General features: G+C 44.0%; 1 protein-coding gene across 1 annotated transcript in view; it reads right to left on the minus strand.

Annotated features, from left to right (window-relative positions):
- The window catches only part of LOC108800996 (cytochrome P450 2C5-like), a 15,117-nt gene extending 8,694 nt beyond the window's left edge, over positions 1 to 6,423 (minus strand). Inside the window, exons 1-4 of the mRNA XM_018572975.1 lie at positions 6,250 to 6,423; positions 4,433 to 4,595; positions 3,875 to 4,024; positions 2,528 to 2,688 (exon numbers count right to left, since the gene is read on the minus strand). Coding sequence (XP_018428477.1) covers positions 2,528 to 2,688; positions 3,875 to 4,024; positions 4,433 to 4,595; positions 6,250 to 6,423 — 648 coding nt within the window. The remainder of the gene's footprint in view (positions 1 to 2,527; positions 2,689 to 3,874; positions 4,025 to 4,432; positions 4,596 to 6,249) is intronic.
- Positions 6,424 to 16,844: the final 10,421 nt, after the last annotated feature.

Here is a 16,844-nt window from a genome sequence, read left to right on the forward strand (position 1 = left end):
TTTCAACATAAACACCAGCTTTAATTCCAGACAGCAATCAATTGACAAAAAAAAGATTACAGGCATCCAGCCCAAAAAATTAAATTGTCATAAACAAATATAAGTCCGCTCCACTGAGCCTTACTGGGTATTAGCTATAGTCCGCTGAGCTGGGTCCGTTTCCTCTATGGGGACAGTAACAGTCCATCCACAGAACCCTGTCCTGCTGACAGGCTTGGCTCCAAATACAGAACTTGCTGCATTCAGCACACTGTCTCTCCTTGCACTGAGACACACACAAGGGCAAACACAAAATAGCTTGCAGCAACAGCAACATAAGACAATCCTTTTATATGGCTCAGTAGCTTTCCTCATGAGCCCTCACGCTGCTCTCTCAGCAGTGTGTCCCAGCGGTCCTAGGGTCACCGACCTTCCCGACCTCTCACAGCCTTCCCCGGCTGTTCCACACACACCTGAGTCTGCTGTGGCCCTGTGCTTCCTGCACCCACACAACTGCAACACTCCTCCTGAGCTCTGGGCTGGCTTCCTTATGAGGCTGCTCTCAGCCACCTGATCAGCCCAGGCTGGTCATTGGTAACACCTGGCACCAGGACTGGAGATCTCATCCCATCCAGAGCTCTACGAAATCTCCAGATCCCAGTTACAATCAGGAAAACCTGGACGAACCTAGTTGTTGTATCTAAAGTTTGTGTGCTGTGTCATTTTTTACTATTTATTCCTAGTTTGTTCCTTCTACATCCATTATTTATGATTGCATTGAAACATAACTCTTGTTCATTATGTAACTTTGCTCTATGCTCACAAGTGCCTTCATGTTGCGTTGTGCTAATCTTTTTAATAGGACACAGAGAGCAAATGACAAAACTTGACAGTTTGTCAGAAAATTATATTTTTTTTAGGGCTGTTGAAATTAACGATTAATTCCTCGATTAAATCGTTACACTTTTTGATCGATTAAAATTATTTTGATCGAAAAGGAAAAGACTCGCCTCTCCGCAGGCTAACGAAGGGAAGGGGGGAGGAGTCCGGTGACGTCTATGTCCGTGATGTCACCGGACTCCTCCCCCCTTCCCTTTGTTAGTCGACGGAGCCACTTGGGCCGGTGAGTTTGCCCAAGAAGCACCAAGCTTCTGTCTTATCTTAAAAACTTATATATATGCACTATGTGGCTCTCCATTAACCCCCTTCCCCCATCTCGCTCCCAGAAATGTGCCCATTAAAATTTACTGATATGTTGCAATCAGTTCCTTACATGAAATGGAATGGACAGGTGCTGCTACTTCAAATATTAAGCTAATACTTATGTTTAAATCACCCTTAGGGCTTTGCTGTTTTACTATACTATGTAAATACATTAGTAATCCAGCACGTTATTATTCTGAGTTGCCCCACTCAAGCGGCGGCCATATTGAGTGGGGCACGTGAGATTAATAACGTGCTGGATTAGTGTGATCCTAGTTCATTTTATTACTTCATTGCTGTGCTGTATGTGTATAGGCCAATGTAGTTGGATCTGTATGTGCGATAATCGATTAAAAAAATTTAGATTAATCGAACACGAAAATTTTAATCATTACCAGCCCTAAATTTTTTTCTAACCTTTAAAAAAAATTGTTTTAATATTTTTTTTTTACTTTACTGTTGGGGGCAATATCGGGGTTCTAAACAGACCCCTGGTATTTTCCTTTTGAAATAGAAAAAGAGATACACAGAGTCCTCAATCTCTTTTTCTGCAGCCCTTGTTATGAATGAACAGGAATCCTCTATACTGACTGCTCCTGTCCATTCATAAGCTGTGAAGATAGTATGTTTACCATGTCCACACTCATGAATGAACCGGAAGTGATGTAGAACACTTCCTGTTCATTCATAATTGGGGACACAGTAAGCATACTATGTCCTCAATTATTTGCAAGCATTCACATCAGCTGATTGCTGAGTGCTTGTAACTGCTCTCCATCCTGACTCACTGTCACAGTAGGCAGAGCTGCCTCCTCGCGGCACCAGTCTCCATCCTGATCTGCCTGTCACAGGAGGATGGGAGGAGCAGTGCAGGAGGAGAACTCTGCCTCCAGTGGCACAGCTGACACCGCTGACAGCCCTTTTGTCCCTGCCCCGCTCAGCCTCCTGACAGTTTCTCCCCTCCCCGCTGGACTCTGTGCTGTGTCACCGGGGACACAGACCAGCACCCAGCGGGGAGGAAAGAAATAACAGATGCACTGCATTTTCTGCCAAAATATGGTACTTTTGGCACTTTGACCAAAGTACCATTTTTGTCCGAAATGTTTAGGCAGCTGAAATTTTGTAGCATTCCTAGTTCTAAACATGATCTACTGTATCCAAAACAAAAGGAAAAAAACATTACAAAGAAGTTGGAAATTAATCTGAACACACAACTTTTTCACAAATGTTTGGCAGTGTCTTTACCTTTAATCACAGAGGACCTTTTGCAAAGTCTTCAGTGGTGACCAAGCAGCAAATACATTCGGAAGAACTCTTACCCACACACGCAAAAGAAGCAACTTACCATGGCCATGGGGGTACCCGCAAGGTACATGCTTTCATCAATTAAACCCATCAGCCTCAGTATAGTGGGATCATCATAACTGAATCGGTGACCAAGCAGTATAGAGATGATTATATTGGCCACTGCAGCATTAATGATGGTCTGAATATCAAAAGGTTTTCCTAGAAATAAAAAAAGAGGCAAATAAAAAAAATCACACTAAATACATGAATAATAGACTAAGGGCTCTTATTATACATGTTTCCCCCCAGGATTCATTCAGCTTTCATCCAAAATTTTGAAAATGTGACCTCAGATGCAAACTTTTGTTTACGATTCATAATGCCTTCAGGGACCTGAAACCTAATGTTTCATACGGTCTGAGTATTGTTTGTTACCGTTTGTTATTTATAAATATGTTCTTTATACTTGTTTGTTAATAAAAGGCTACACTGGCCATTGAACTCCATTGCCTGGTGTATTGGTATTGTTTAGAGCAGGGCGAGGATTTGGGGATGATGTTGTAAAGGGCTTAAGTGGATACAGGGGCCTCTAAACTACCTTAGTCAAGACAGACAGCTTGATCTGCCAATATAGGAACAAATGGGAATGGTCATCAAGTGGGAACTTATACTTTATTCCAGTAGCATATTGTCAGAAACCACCTGCTACTGCGCATTTGCGGGGTCCCGTTTTCCATACCACAGGTAAACGAGCACTTGCGCGCATGTGCGTGTGCAATGAAATGGCCGCGCTAAAACATGCCACATGGTGCACAGGAAGTGATGCTGTTTCCTAATAAATCACCCTATTTCAACTGGCCTCCCTGACTCCAAGTTGCTGGATTGTTTTTCAGCTTTGCCTTTATTTCCATTGCCTCTAGTGATCTTGCTGACTTCTGACCCGGTCTATCCCTGACCCCTTTGATTGCTGCCTGCCCCTAACCTTCTGCTTGTTGTGGATCTGCCTCTGTCTCCTGCCTTTGTACCTCACTGCCTGACTGGTGTGACCCATGCCTTGTTTGACCACGATTTTGGATTCTGCTCTGCACACCGCTGCCTGCCTGGTTTCGACTTAAGCTCTGCTTGACCGTATCCAGTGCCTGGACTCCAGCTTGCATGATGTGATCACCACTGACACCTGTGCCACTCACTGTCCACTCAGATTCTGTTCCCAACTCCAGAGTCTTTAAGACACGAGGTGTAAGGGAAGTCTCGTCACCCAGTCTCCAATCAGGGACGTGACACATGCAAATATATTTGCAAGAAAATAAATACTTAAACAGTAAATAAAGGATAATAATATTTCTTTCTTATATAGGGTATAAAGTGAATACTAAAGAAGACACGGAAGTTGCAAAACAATCACCTCCATGCGCTTTTATCGCCTGCACCAAACATTCAGCTTCTTCACTGATCTTGTCTTCTATCGCTTTTCTCCCCATTCCGTAATCTCGGAGTGTTGAAATGGTGAATCTTCTCATTGCCTTCCAGCTCTCCCCATTAGAAAAAAAGACACCTGAACCGAAGGAATGTAATATGTTTTTGTTTTTTGTGTCCACAATATAACCACCAGATACAAATGCTGCCCAGAATACGGATCCAGGACTGTTAATAGCAATATTGTTTACTTCATTTTATCTCGGACCTTAACTTGCCATTGCATGCAGGAAACAGGACCATGGAAAACCTCCCCCCTCACCTCTTCTTTTCAACATAGGGGAAGGTGTTCTGTAGACTACAGAGATACTTGAGAACATTGCTAACTGATAACAGTGCATCACAGGATGTTATCCAGCTCAATGGATTCCTGGCATGATCAACACATTTGCACTTATTGAACAGAGTATTACAGAAAACAAGCAATGCTACAAAAGCGCATTGTTGGCCTTTTGAATGAAAAAAAAAATAATAATATCATGGTTACCATTGTCTTTTGTTGTTTTAGCTGTTATTGGCAACTGTGGTCTGTTAGAAAATTCTTCACCATGGTTGAGGAGAGCATCTTTAACAGTGTCATAGCCACACAAGAAGATGACTTGTTTCATTCCGAAATGAAAAGTCAATACTGGGCCATACTTCTTAGCCAGCTGCAAATGCAACAAACAATCGAAAACAGTTAACAGCCTACATTTTGCATTCATGAGATCCCCTCCTTCTATGTGCAAGTACATTGTTTATTCTTGTATGTATGTATGTATGTATGTATGTATGTATTTATGTGTATGTATGTTGTAGTTAAAGGAACACTGTGCTTTTTCAAAAACTTTTAAACTCCTTGCACTGAATGTAGTTCATGTGGTGGTGATTACAAAATTGGAGTTACACTTTAAAGTGACACTAAACTGAGGAGTTACATCTTAAAAATACATTTTTATACTGTAACTATGAACAATACTGGACCTTATTTGTGTATCACTCGGCTGTAGATCCTCAAATCATCTCTGAATTGGAGCCGACACTGTCCTTCCTTCTGGAGGGTGGCGACTTTTGTTCCCCATGGTCCCTGTGTGTGTTGTAAAGTAGTCACCGCTCCAAGCTCACTCCTGTGATGGATTACAATCTCATGTTTAGTTTACTCATTTGTATTGAGATTGTAGTCTATCACGGGAGTGAGCTTGGAGCGGTGACTACTTTGTCACATCACTGATATGTACCGATCCATCACTGATATCTACCGATCCTCCGCCGCTCGGCCATGCACAGAGGGGCGGCACAGCCTGCAGCTTTTCCTCGGAATCTCTGCTGCTTTCCCCCACCTGTGTGGGTAGAGGCAGCGGGGATGTGAGAAGAAGTGAAGTTCTGCAGCCAGCCGGGGGAGAGGGAAGGGGCGCGGGAGGGAGTCGCTGTCACAGCTGCATGGCTGAGCGATGAGGAGAGAGAGCGCCACCGGCTGTCAGATCCTGGCTGAGCGGCTCTCTCTCCCCTGCCAGCTGCAGTGCTTCTCTTTTCCTCGGATCCCCGCTGCCTCTGCCCATAGAGATGGGGAGAGCAGCGGGGATCCAGAGAAGAAGCTGCAGGCCGTGCCGCCCCACTTCTCAGTGTCGTGCTGAGCACCTGCTGTGCTCCCCCGCACCTGCACCCGAAGCAAGATCCTCAGTTTCCTCACCCTCGCTATGGTCCTGGTAACCAGTGATGTCTATATTCAGTGCTGCAAAAACTGTTGAACAGGTGGAAGGAATGCCAGTCAGATGCATCATTTTGATACTCATAAGTTGTTTTTTTTATCAGGGTTGTCCTTGACAGTAGACATGTGCGATGCGGTTTGTTCCAAAGCGAAATTCGGACGAATTTTGGGAAATTCGGATGTATCCGAATTCCGAATTACAGATATAACGAATGCAAACAAATCCGAATTTCCATTTCCGAAATTCGTTAGCGGTAGTTCGTTCGAACATTTGTTTTGTTTTCGTTTCTTATTCGTTTCGTTCGTTCGTTGCAGCAAAGTGACATTAGAGAAGGAGAAAAACATTTTCCCCCCTCAAATGTCACTTTGCTGCAACAAACGAACGAATGAACGCAACGAATAAGAAACGAAAACAAACGTTTGAATGAACTACCGCTAACTAATTTTGTCCGGATCCGAATTCTGAATCCGAATTGACTTTCACACCCGAATCTGAAAAACTAAATAACACAAAATCCAAATTAAAATGAAACTTATCTAAACAAATGTTTTGCCAGTGCACATGTCTACTTGACATCAACAGAACATCTGCAGAGTTTGCAAGATGGTTATTTTACCTCAAAAACTGTTTTGTCAGGTTGTTTTTTATCAATCAAGTGCAGATTTCCAATGAGGGGTAAAGGTCTAGGCCCAGGAGGTAAATTCTTGTATTCTTGTCTCTTTTGCTTGCGGTAAATATTGGCCAAAAAGAGGATGACCATGACAGATAAAAGGATTGTGACAAGGTCCATGGTGATTGTGTTGCCAATGATATCTAAGAAAAGGAAAACAGAAGGGAAGAATTGAACCTCTTAATTTTTTTTTTTTACTTTGTTTGTCCTGGTGACCACCACCCTAAAATAGAAAGTGTTTGGAGATCCAAAATGTCACTAGAACATCTGAAGGTAAATCTTTCAATGGGGGCACATATTCTGGTCACAACTATCTAAGAGAGGCATTCCCCTTAGATTGTAGAGTTTCAATGTACACATACACATTGTAGATGTTTGCCTAAAATTCAGCTTGTAGGCTCCGGGCTTACTGGCAACATGGCTTCCATAGTGTTTGCAATGATGGCCAACACATTTAGAGGGCCTCAAGGGCAAGCCCTGACACTTCCAGAGGGCTGAACAGTAGCAACATGTTTTCATGTGTCGAGGTGCATTGCGTCAAGTTTGGGAGCACATTCAAAAAGAATAGGCTCTAAAGCATCTCAATGTCTGAAAAATCCAGTCCTTCTCTTTACCAAAATATATATATATATTTTATTACATTTTCAGCAATTTTTACATTTGTAAAACAATTTTCATCATTTCAAAGTCATAAGCATACCACGCAGTGGTTGATCACAGCCATAACAATCCATCCATTAACATATACATGGTGAATGGAGCACGCAAAGCAGTGCTCCCTCTATAAACAAGTATTCATACAGTGCCAACAAGCATTACCCCTTTATTCTAAGGCCTGCCTCCAAAGGAGGTTGTCAATCCTGGCCTATCTGCAGGACCCCCAAGGCATTCGACAAGGCATTGGTCAGGTACCATTCAGTGTAGCCGAAGGGCTTGACAATTTGATGGATTTCCTCCATAGAGTAAGCGATACTAATAAAATATCTCCATCGTGATAGAAAAGCGTAGAACAGACATCTTTATGCATCTCTGCATCCAGTTTGTCCTTACACATCAGCAGTTTAAGATCCTTTGTAATCTCTGTTATCGTCAGGGCCATTGGAGAGTTCCAGTGCCTCATTATGCATCGTCTTGCCACCAGAAGGCATAGGTGGGCCCAGTCCATGCCTTTTCCCCGTACGGTCCCCGACCCTCTCCAGAGGGTGCAAGGAAACCAAAGAGACAAAAGGCAGGATGCAAATCCGGTTGCCAGGAGAGAACAGATTTGATGTACATGAGCGTTTGTGTCCAGAAGCGGGATATAGAGGGGCAACTCCACAAGCAATGGTGTAATGGGGCTCTGAGGCACGCGCATTTCAGACAAGTGGAGGTCATTGATCGCACGGGAGGGGTCCCGACCCCGGTGTCTGGAGGCCGAAAGAATGGGAAATAGACTCTGTGAATGATCTTGAATTGGGTCTCCCTCCATGTTTCATTCGTAGCTACAGCTCTTATCGTATTATAGCCTCGGAGGATTTTATCCAACATATCTGGGTCATCAAAGTCTCTTTCCCATTGCCTCACATTTGAGGAGGAGAGAGGGGTGAGGAATAGAGTTTGGAGCCTGGGGTACGTTGTTGAAATGGAATATGATCTATCCGATATGAGAATGTCCAGGAAGGAAGAAGAGAACAGTGCCTTGGGTGTACCCCATACTCCCTCCAGGTTGATCTAAGTTGCAAGTAATGCAGAAAATCAGCTCCAGGTAATTGGAATTTTAGCATCAGATCCTGAAAAGAGAGAGGCTGGCAGGTGCGTGGATGAAACAGTTGTCGCCAGTTTAGTAATCCTTTGTCCCTCCATTAATGAAAAGCTGCGTAATCGATACTTTGCGAGAACACGGGGTTTCCCAAGAAAGGGTTGTAAATCGACATATATGGAGAGAATTGCAGTGCCTTCTGAGTTTCTCGCCACACAATGATGGTATCCCTATGAAGAGCATTTTGTTGAATTCCTTGGGGCAGCATGAGAATTCTACAATGGAGAATCGCTTTTAAGTCTCATGGTGCTACTATTTCCGCTTCCAGGTCTGTATTTGAATACATAGAACTATCTGATAACCATAGAACTATCTGATAACCAATCTAGTGCATGGGTGAGCAAGCAAGCCATGTTATACAATTTAATATTTGGGAAGCAGTCCTTCTCTTTATTGTGCATTGCATCAGTCCTTACCGCAAAGCACAATAAAAAGAAATTTGGAGTAAAATAAGCCCCATTGTTATTGTTAGTGGAAGTAATAGTAGCTTCCAACAATGGTGTCAGTGGCCACAATTATAACCCACAACATTTCTATAAGTTGTGAGTGGCCATAACCCCCTCTAGTGAGTGGCTATAACCCAAGCATTGGTGTAAGTAGTCACAATAGTAATGCCCAGCAATGGTATCAGTGGATGCAATAATAACCCTCTATGATTGGTGTAAATGGCCACAATTATAACCTCCAGCATTGATGTAAGTGGCCACAATACAAAACCCCAGCGTAGGTATAAGTTAACACAATAATTACCCTTATCATTGGTGTTAGTGGGCACAATAATAACTCCTAGCAATGATGTTAGCGGCCCCATTAATACCTTCCTGCGTTTGTGTAAGTGGCCCCAGTAATAACCCTCAGCATTGGTGTAAGTGGAAGCTATAATAACCTCCACATTTGCGGCCAGTGGCAGTAGTCTTTAACCCCTTCTTCATTGGCGGTTAGTGACAATGCAAATAGATCTGCCCCACACTAAATACTAGTATGACTACAATAAATGTGTTTGTGTTAAAATTATTCTGCACTGTACTCTAGAGCAATACTGCAACAATATTGAATGTGCCTTTAAGAATTGTCAGTAGTGCATAAATAATAATATGATATTAGATTGTAAACCCTCAGGGGCCGGGCCCTCCTTACCATCTTGTCTTGGTTTCTATTGTGATTGTAATGTCTTCCTTATATTGTAAAGCGCTGCGCAAACTGTTGGCGCTATATAAATCCTGTATAATAATAATAATAATAATATTTTCCTACATATAATCTTCTAAAAACAACAGCATAAAGTGCTTGAATACAATTAAAGTGCATACAGCCCCCTCTTTATAAAATAGTGCTATGTTCAAAAGGTGCTTTCAATCAATATACAAAGTACAAAAAGCATAGTGTAAAGAAGCAGCGATTTTTCTCCAGACCAAGCACCAGTACCCATACTTTTCCTCAAGTACTCACCGATACCAATTTCTTTTTATTTGTGTCATGTGACAGTTTTTCTAAAACAATACAGACTAATGATTTTAGGACAGCGGTGGAGCGCCAGGGCGCAGTTGCAGCTGCGACCCTTGTAGCTCCGCCACTGACTCGAAGCTGTAGAGAGAATACAAATCGCAGCAATACATTTTTTACAGCAGTGCCGAATGGCACCGGCTATAGAGGACTACAAATCAAAGCAATACATTATACAGCAATGCAGAAGAGCACCCGCTATAGAGGACTACAAATCCTAGCAATACATTTTACAGCAATGCAGAAGAGTACCCGCTACAGAGGACTACAAATCCCAGCTATACATTATACAGCAATACAGAATGGCACCGGGTTTATGGAGGACTACAAATCCCAGCAATACTTTATACAGCAATGCAGAATACCACCGGCTATAAAGGACTACAAATCCCAGCAATACATTATACAGCAATGCAGGATGGCACCGGCTATAGAGGACTACAAATCCCAGCAATACACTATACAGCAATGCCGAATGGCCACGGCTATAGAGGACTACAAATCCCAGCCATACATTTCAATACAGAATAATAGTATATAAAATTGCTACATACTCTGTGCTGCGGCTCTGCTCCGGGGTGCTGGCTTGATATCTCAGGCGGAGGGTCTCAGGAGGGAGAGATTTGTGGGTTGGTGGAAGTGCTGTAAACAGTTGCCACATGATTCCCAAGAAGGCTGCCGCAAGGTCCCCAGCAAGCGTGGAACCTAAGGCAGCAGCTTCCATTTGACAAATTAAAGCGCCGGTATCGGTTTTTGCTATCGGGGCATTTCATTAGTGGGAATACTCGTGTAAATGCCCAGTATTGGCACCAATATCAATACTGCTATGACTATCGGTGAATCCCTAAAATTGTCCAAATCAATCTGTGGCTGTATTCACTCAATATATCGTCTCTTATCATTAAAACCACTGCAGAGGTCATGAGCAAAGTGCTTCAGTACAATAACTCAATATGATGTTCAATGTACAGTACATGGCGAACTATCCTATATCCTATGCCTTTAGATGGGCAGAGCCAGCTGTCAGTCACGGAGCTGGGCGGATCCCGGCACAATTGTCAGGATCCGCTTCAGCTGCGGCGTCTCAGTATACCGCGAGCAGCAGCTCGCGTTATACTGCGGTGTCTCAGTATACTCAGTATACTGAGCCTAGGGTGACGGGAGGACGCTAGTTTGTGTGCCCCATAGTTCTCCTTTAATTGTATTCAAGCCTTTTATGCTGTTGTTTTTAGGATTCTATCACATTAATATTTATATACTCCTGGAACTTCTTAAAGGCACATTCATTAATGTTGCAATATTGCTACCGGGTATGAGTACAGTATAGACTCATTCTATTTAAGGACACATTTGTTGTTGCAATACTAGATCCAAGTGCAGTGCCGATCTATTTGCATTTAGGGAGTAGCATATACTATTTGAGCACAGCAGATTAGGTTTACACTTTTAGATAGAGACACGGAGCAAGGTGGAAAATTAGAGTAGTGACAGTATGCTGTTAACTCCCTCCCTGCATTGATGGTGGGAGCCATAGTTTTTGAATCCCCCCGCCCCCACACATTTGCATTGCTGGTCAGTCGCAGTTCTGTTAACCACCTTCTACTTACCAGATCTCATGTTCCTGTGCAGCTCTTGCATCCTGATGACTCCCTGGGACTATATTTCTACTGTCGGGCAAAGGTCACATTGCCTGACAATACTGGCTTTATGTCAATTAATCGAATGCAATGCAATTTATGTCAATAACTCGAGTGCTGGAATGCAGAGAGCCACTCTGCTGCCCAAGTGCCCGAAAGGTGTCAGACTCAGCCTGGGGTGTGAGGAAGCTGTGTGTTGGGCACCAAGGACCTAATGAGTCAATTAGGTAAGAAAAGCATGTATTAAGGTTGCCACCTGTCCAGGATTCACAGTCACCATAATTTGCAAATAAATTCGTTCCAAATCAGCCAATGTGATTTGTCTGGATTTGTTTTCTCATTTTGTCTTTTATAGTTGAGGTCTACCTATGATGCCAATTACAGGTCTCTCTCATCTTTTTAAGTAGGAGAACTTGCACAATTGGTGGCTGACTAAATACTTTTTTGCCCCACTGTAGATAAGTCTTGAAGGGCTCAGAGGTTCTGCTTCAGGCAGATGTATTGCTTGCTATCTCTCCTCGCTCTCTCTCCTGTCTGTCTCTCCTCGCTCTCTCTCTCCTGTCTGTCTCTCCTCGCTCTCTCTCCTGTCTGTCTCTCCTCGCTCTCTCTCCTGTCTGTCTCTCCTCGCTCTCTCCCCTGGCTGTCTCTACTTGCTTGCTCTTCTGGCTGTCTCTTTTCGCTCTCTTTTTGGCTGTCTTTCCTCGCTCTTTACTTTCTCTCTCTCCTGGCTGTCTCTCCTTGTTCTCTCTCCTTGCTGTCTCTCCTCACTCTCTCCTGGCTGCCTCTCCTGGCTGTCTCTCTTCGCTCTCTCTTCTGGCTGTCTTTCCTCGCTCTCTCCTTGCTCTCTCTCCTGACTGTTTCTTCTCGCTCTCTTTCCTGACTGTCTCTCTTCGCTCTCTCCCCTGTCTGTCTCTCATCACTCTCTACCCTGGCTGTCTCGCATTACTGTCTCCCCTGGCTATCTCTCCTTGCTTTCTACCCTGGCTGTATCTCATCACTCTCTATCCTGGCTGTCTCTCATTCTACCCTGGATATCTCTCCCCACTCTCTCCCCTGGCTGTCTGGGTCTCAGCTGGCCTGAAACCCGGAAACAGCACATACAGGACTCAAAACCTGGACTGTCTAGGTGAATCTGGGACAGGTGGCAACCCTATCCCATAGTGTGGTAAGTTAAAGCAACTTTTATTAAATTACCATTTTAGAAACATTCACATGCTTGTTGATCATCCCATCATCCTACAGCATGCCGTTATCAATATCCAGTGTCAGCACAATATTCCAGCGTTATCACAAACACTTCCCTGCTTGTGCTTGTATACAGGGAGTTCTGAAAAGTGAGACCTTCTGTACTGGATTCTTGTTGCAGATCCGGGATTTACTACACCAGGATGAGGATAACAACCTCTTAAAAAGAAACACAACAAGGGCAGCTACCATATTACTGTCCTCACAGATTTACCTTAATATAAAAAGAGTATAAAGCCAAATAAACTGGTCTCCTCTACTCACTGTTGTGCGCTTTCTGTGTTGATCTGGTTGTTCTCCCTTCGGTGTCTCTGCAGTGACTGGTTTACTTTTACACTCAGTGGCAGTATTTATAGATCCTTGTTACAGACTTTTCTGACATTCTTCAGATCTGGCTGAATTCCAGCTTCTCTCCGTCTCCTCCCAGCAATAGGAAACACTATTATAATGTGACACTGGCTTTCTGCAGATCATTTATTATCATGTATTATGCTCAGTGCAAAGGTTAGCGATTGTGGGATAATAGATATGCTGGCTTAGTTGGTTATTTTTAGCTAACCTCCCATATAAAAGTCCAGACAGCCATAATTATGACATCACACACACACACACACACACCCCCCCCCTCTGAGCTCTGAAAACAATAACTTTAATCCAAATATATTGCTTAACAGACACGAAAAGTATAAATCCACGTTGTGTGAACCAATTGCTTTTGCACACCCAGTTGAAGGGGAACTATAGTTCAAGCCGACGTGTGACAATGAAGCAGTCACACGTCGGCTCAATAGATCGAGAGGTGAGCGAATGCATACCGTCGCTCGCTCACTCCTCGATCATCTCCCTGCAGAGAGCCATGACTGTCACTCATGGCTCCCTGCAGGAATTCCCACCCTCCCTGCTCCTATCCTCCAGCGCTGACTGGCGGAACGGACAGGGAGGGGGTGGGTAGAGCTGGCTCTGCCTCTATATAGGCAGAGCCAGCTGTCACTCACGCAACAGTGATGTCGGGATCCGTCCCGGCTGCGGCGGTCTCAGTATACCGCGAGCTGTATCTCGCAATATACTCAGCTTTGGGTCACGGGAGGATGCTAGTATATGTCCTCCCGTGACCCTTAGAAGAACTATGGGAAAAAACACTTACCCCGGCGCTACCACAAGGCAAGCGGCCGCCTGAGGGCGCTGCAGGGTGAGGGCGGAAAAAACAGGGCTTTTTGACAGCGCTGGTCCGGTGGGAGGAGCTCCAGGTGGGGTCCTAATTTAGCTGGCCGGCGACTGCCAGAGGTGCCGCGCGTGTTGAGATCCTCTGGCAAAAACAGGATGTCTTGCTGCACTCCTAACCAGAATAACCCCAAGCTGGGTGGGTGCATGTAGTGACCACGGGAGGCACCGTGTGAATCACAGAATAAAGGAATAATGTCACCAGCACACCAGTTTTTGTTAGTCAATGATCCATTTTAATGGCACATTGCCATCCAATACACAAGCGCTTTCGGGGCCGCGGGGGGTCCCCTTCATCAGGCTCAGAATGACACTTCAATAACAGATACATCAACCTTATATAGGCATCAAACAGTGAGAATAAACAATAAACCACTCCCATACATAATGACATCACTGGATCCATTCCCGCCACAATAGATTAAAAATTCGAAAACCTCCACCAACCTTGAGCATTGCAGCTGTACCGAGGCTCAGGGAGAACACCGAGCCGTTGATCGGCCGGAGCGGATGGTTGCAATTGAACATGTGGCTATATTCAAAACGAAATACCATGACACCTGTCGACCAATTCTCTGGGAGCCCTCTGGGAATAGGTTTGGGTTCGCTATGGCAACTATATTAGTAAATATGGGTCAAATACATAGCCTGTGCACAGAGCATAGCCATGGGAGTGACCGAGCAGGCCCCACCCACTACAGGCTACCCGTCGAAAACTACAGGAGGGGCGGAGACAAGACCAGTCACCTTGCACGAGTTGAGAGATCAGCAGCAAGTGGTCTTTATTACAGTAGGGAATGGAGGCAAGATCAGTAACCCTGCACAAGGAGAGAGAGCAGCAGTGACCGGTCTTTATTACAGGTTGCCATGCTCACTCCTTCACTACCTCCCGGTTCTGAGCCCTCGGAATGTTCATGTAATAGATCGGGGCTTCCAGGTGCTTTGACTTGAGCAGCCAATAGTGCATATACAATTTTTTCCGATCTCCCCTCACTGGTAGTGATGGGCTGAACACCTCGCTGTTTGCATCCAATTCGAACTTTCGAACATGGGAAAAGTTCTAATTTGAACTAAAAGCCAATGGAAGTCTGTGGGGGTAGAACTTTGAAAATCAATTGACCCCATTTCCAAGCCTTATATGCAATTTATTGGCCATAAAAAGGTGTATGGGGATCCAGGTACTGACCTGGGGGACAGGAATCAATGGAAAACAAAAATACTTTAAAAAAATAGTTTTTAAAGGAGCAGTGATTTACCATCACTTAAAGTGAAACAATAAAAAAATGAAAAATTCCTTTAAATATCGTGAATGAGGGGGTCGCCTTAAACTGTCTGCCAAGTTGACCACAGAGGTTGGGAGTAGAAGAACCAGCCCACATGGATAGTCTTTTCATAACTTTACTTAGGATTGGTTGTTGAAGATATGATACAAGTTGTCAGCCATCCCCAGGAGGGATGGCGGTACATTGCTTTACAGTTCGTTGTTGACCGACATTAGAGAGAGAGATTAAGCCCAGATGCAGCCCAGAGTCCACGGCATGTGGTGGCCGAAGGCCCATAGATTAGTGTTCCCAGCATGCAACACTTCTAGTTTCCCATGGAGTCCCATCTTAGACAGTCCTGCCATTGTTGCTTCCCCCACCAGGGGAAACTGGGGACTCGCTACAACACCTACATAATGATAGGCTTGGTCCTTCCTTCGCATGGACCAGCCTCTATTGAAAATCAGTCTCTATCCAGAGACTCTGCATACCGTTCTCGTCTCCTGTCTTCTCCCTCCACTCCTCTCTGGTGCCCCCTATATATTAGCACTCCTGGAACACCGAGTCTTCCTTAGGCCAGAGCTACTTTATCTACAGGATCTAAATGGGGATATCTAGTGGCCTTTTTCCATATTGCACATTGTACACTATCCTACAAACATGTAAACAAAAAATTTAAAAAAGGTCTTGGTCGTTAAGGGGTTAAATAACCTGCCATTTTTAAAGATCTATCTAACATTATTGGACGACCAGAATGAAAGGACCGTATTTGGGATCATGTCAAATGACCCCTGGGGCACTGAGTAGACCTGAGGCATGCGCCTAGCAACACCCATCTGGATGGCTGTTAAACACAGAACACAGCAGTCCAGGTCTCCAGTGGTCCAATACGTCTTCTGTACAGTGCTCCAATTAATAGCAACAAGCTATAGATTTATAAGTAAGAGCCTGAAAATCAAACATACTGCGTTTGAATGGATCAAAACATTTTCCGACACATCACAGTTTGCTGCAATACACATTAAGGAAAGAAAAAGGAAGTATTTTTTTTTTCCAAACAATTTTATTGGATGATCATGTATAGTAACAATAGCATAACAAAAGTAATCATACAAACATGTATAGCAATACAGAGTCTGACAGCGTTGAAATGTAGGCATTAGCTTTACACAAAATCTTGGTAGGTTTAGAGGGCTCAGGTAAGGTCTTCTCGACATCGGCGAGAATGTAGGAGTATCCATGGTATTGGTTACAGTCGTACCCACCCTTGAGAGCATTACCATCCAAACAAAAACATCAAAACATCAAAACAAAAGAAAAAAAAGAAAAAAAAAAACTCAAACCAAAACAAGGTATGGTCCATACATTTATAAGTAATGTCGATATCTAAGGTATCCGTAAGAGTCAACACAACCCCCTCTCGGTCCTGTCCTGGAGCATGCGGCTATAGACCGCCCCCACCTGCCCCATCTCCCATAATAGACCCTGGTAATAGCCCAGGTCAACCTTAAGTATACCCTAAAAGATGAGAGATGGAAGAGGCAATAAACCCGCCCTTATTCCGGCCAGTTATCCTGTGTTCCCTAAATTTTGTAGTAAGCAGTAGGTAGTGAACTGAAATGGGGACAAAATGCTTGTTTGGGTCGCGAGTGGGAATGCAAATTCAATGAATGGGAGCCACCTCTTGAAAAAGGTCTTAATTAGATTGTCTTCATCCAGGTGTAATTCCGCCTCCAGTTTGTCCACGTGAAATAGGTTCACTAAGTCCTCCCTTAACCTATGTACAGTGGGGGCATGTGGAGAGAGCCACTCTCTCATGATGCACCTTTTGGCTGCCAAAAAGGTGGTACCTATCCATTGTTTGTTGTATCTACC

The sequence above is a fragment of the Nanorana parkeri genome, unplaced genomic scaffold (genome assembly GCF_000935625.1).
Source record: "Nanorana parkeri isolate BGI_ZX_2015 unplaced genomic scaffold, ASM93562v1 scaffold2191, whole genome shotgun sequence".
Taxonomy (NCBI): domain Eukaryota; kingdom Metazoa; phylum Chordata; class Amphibia; order Anura; family Dicroglossidae; genus Nanorana; species Nanorana parkeri.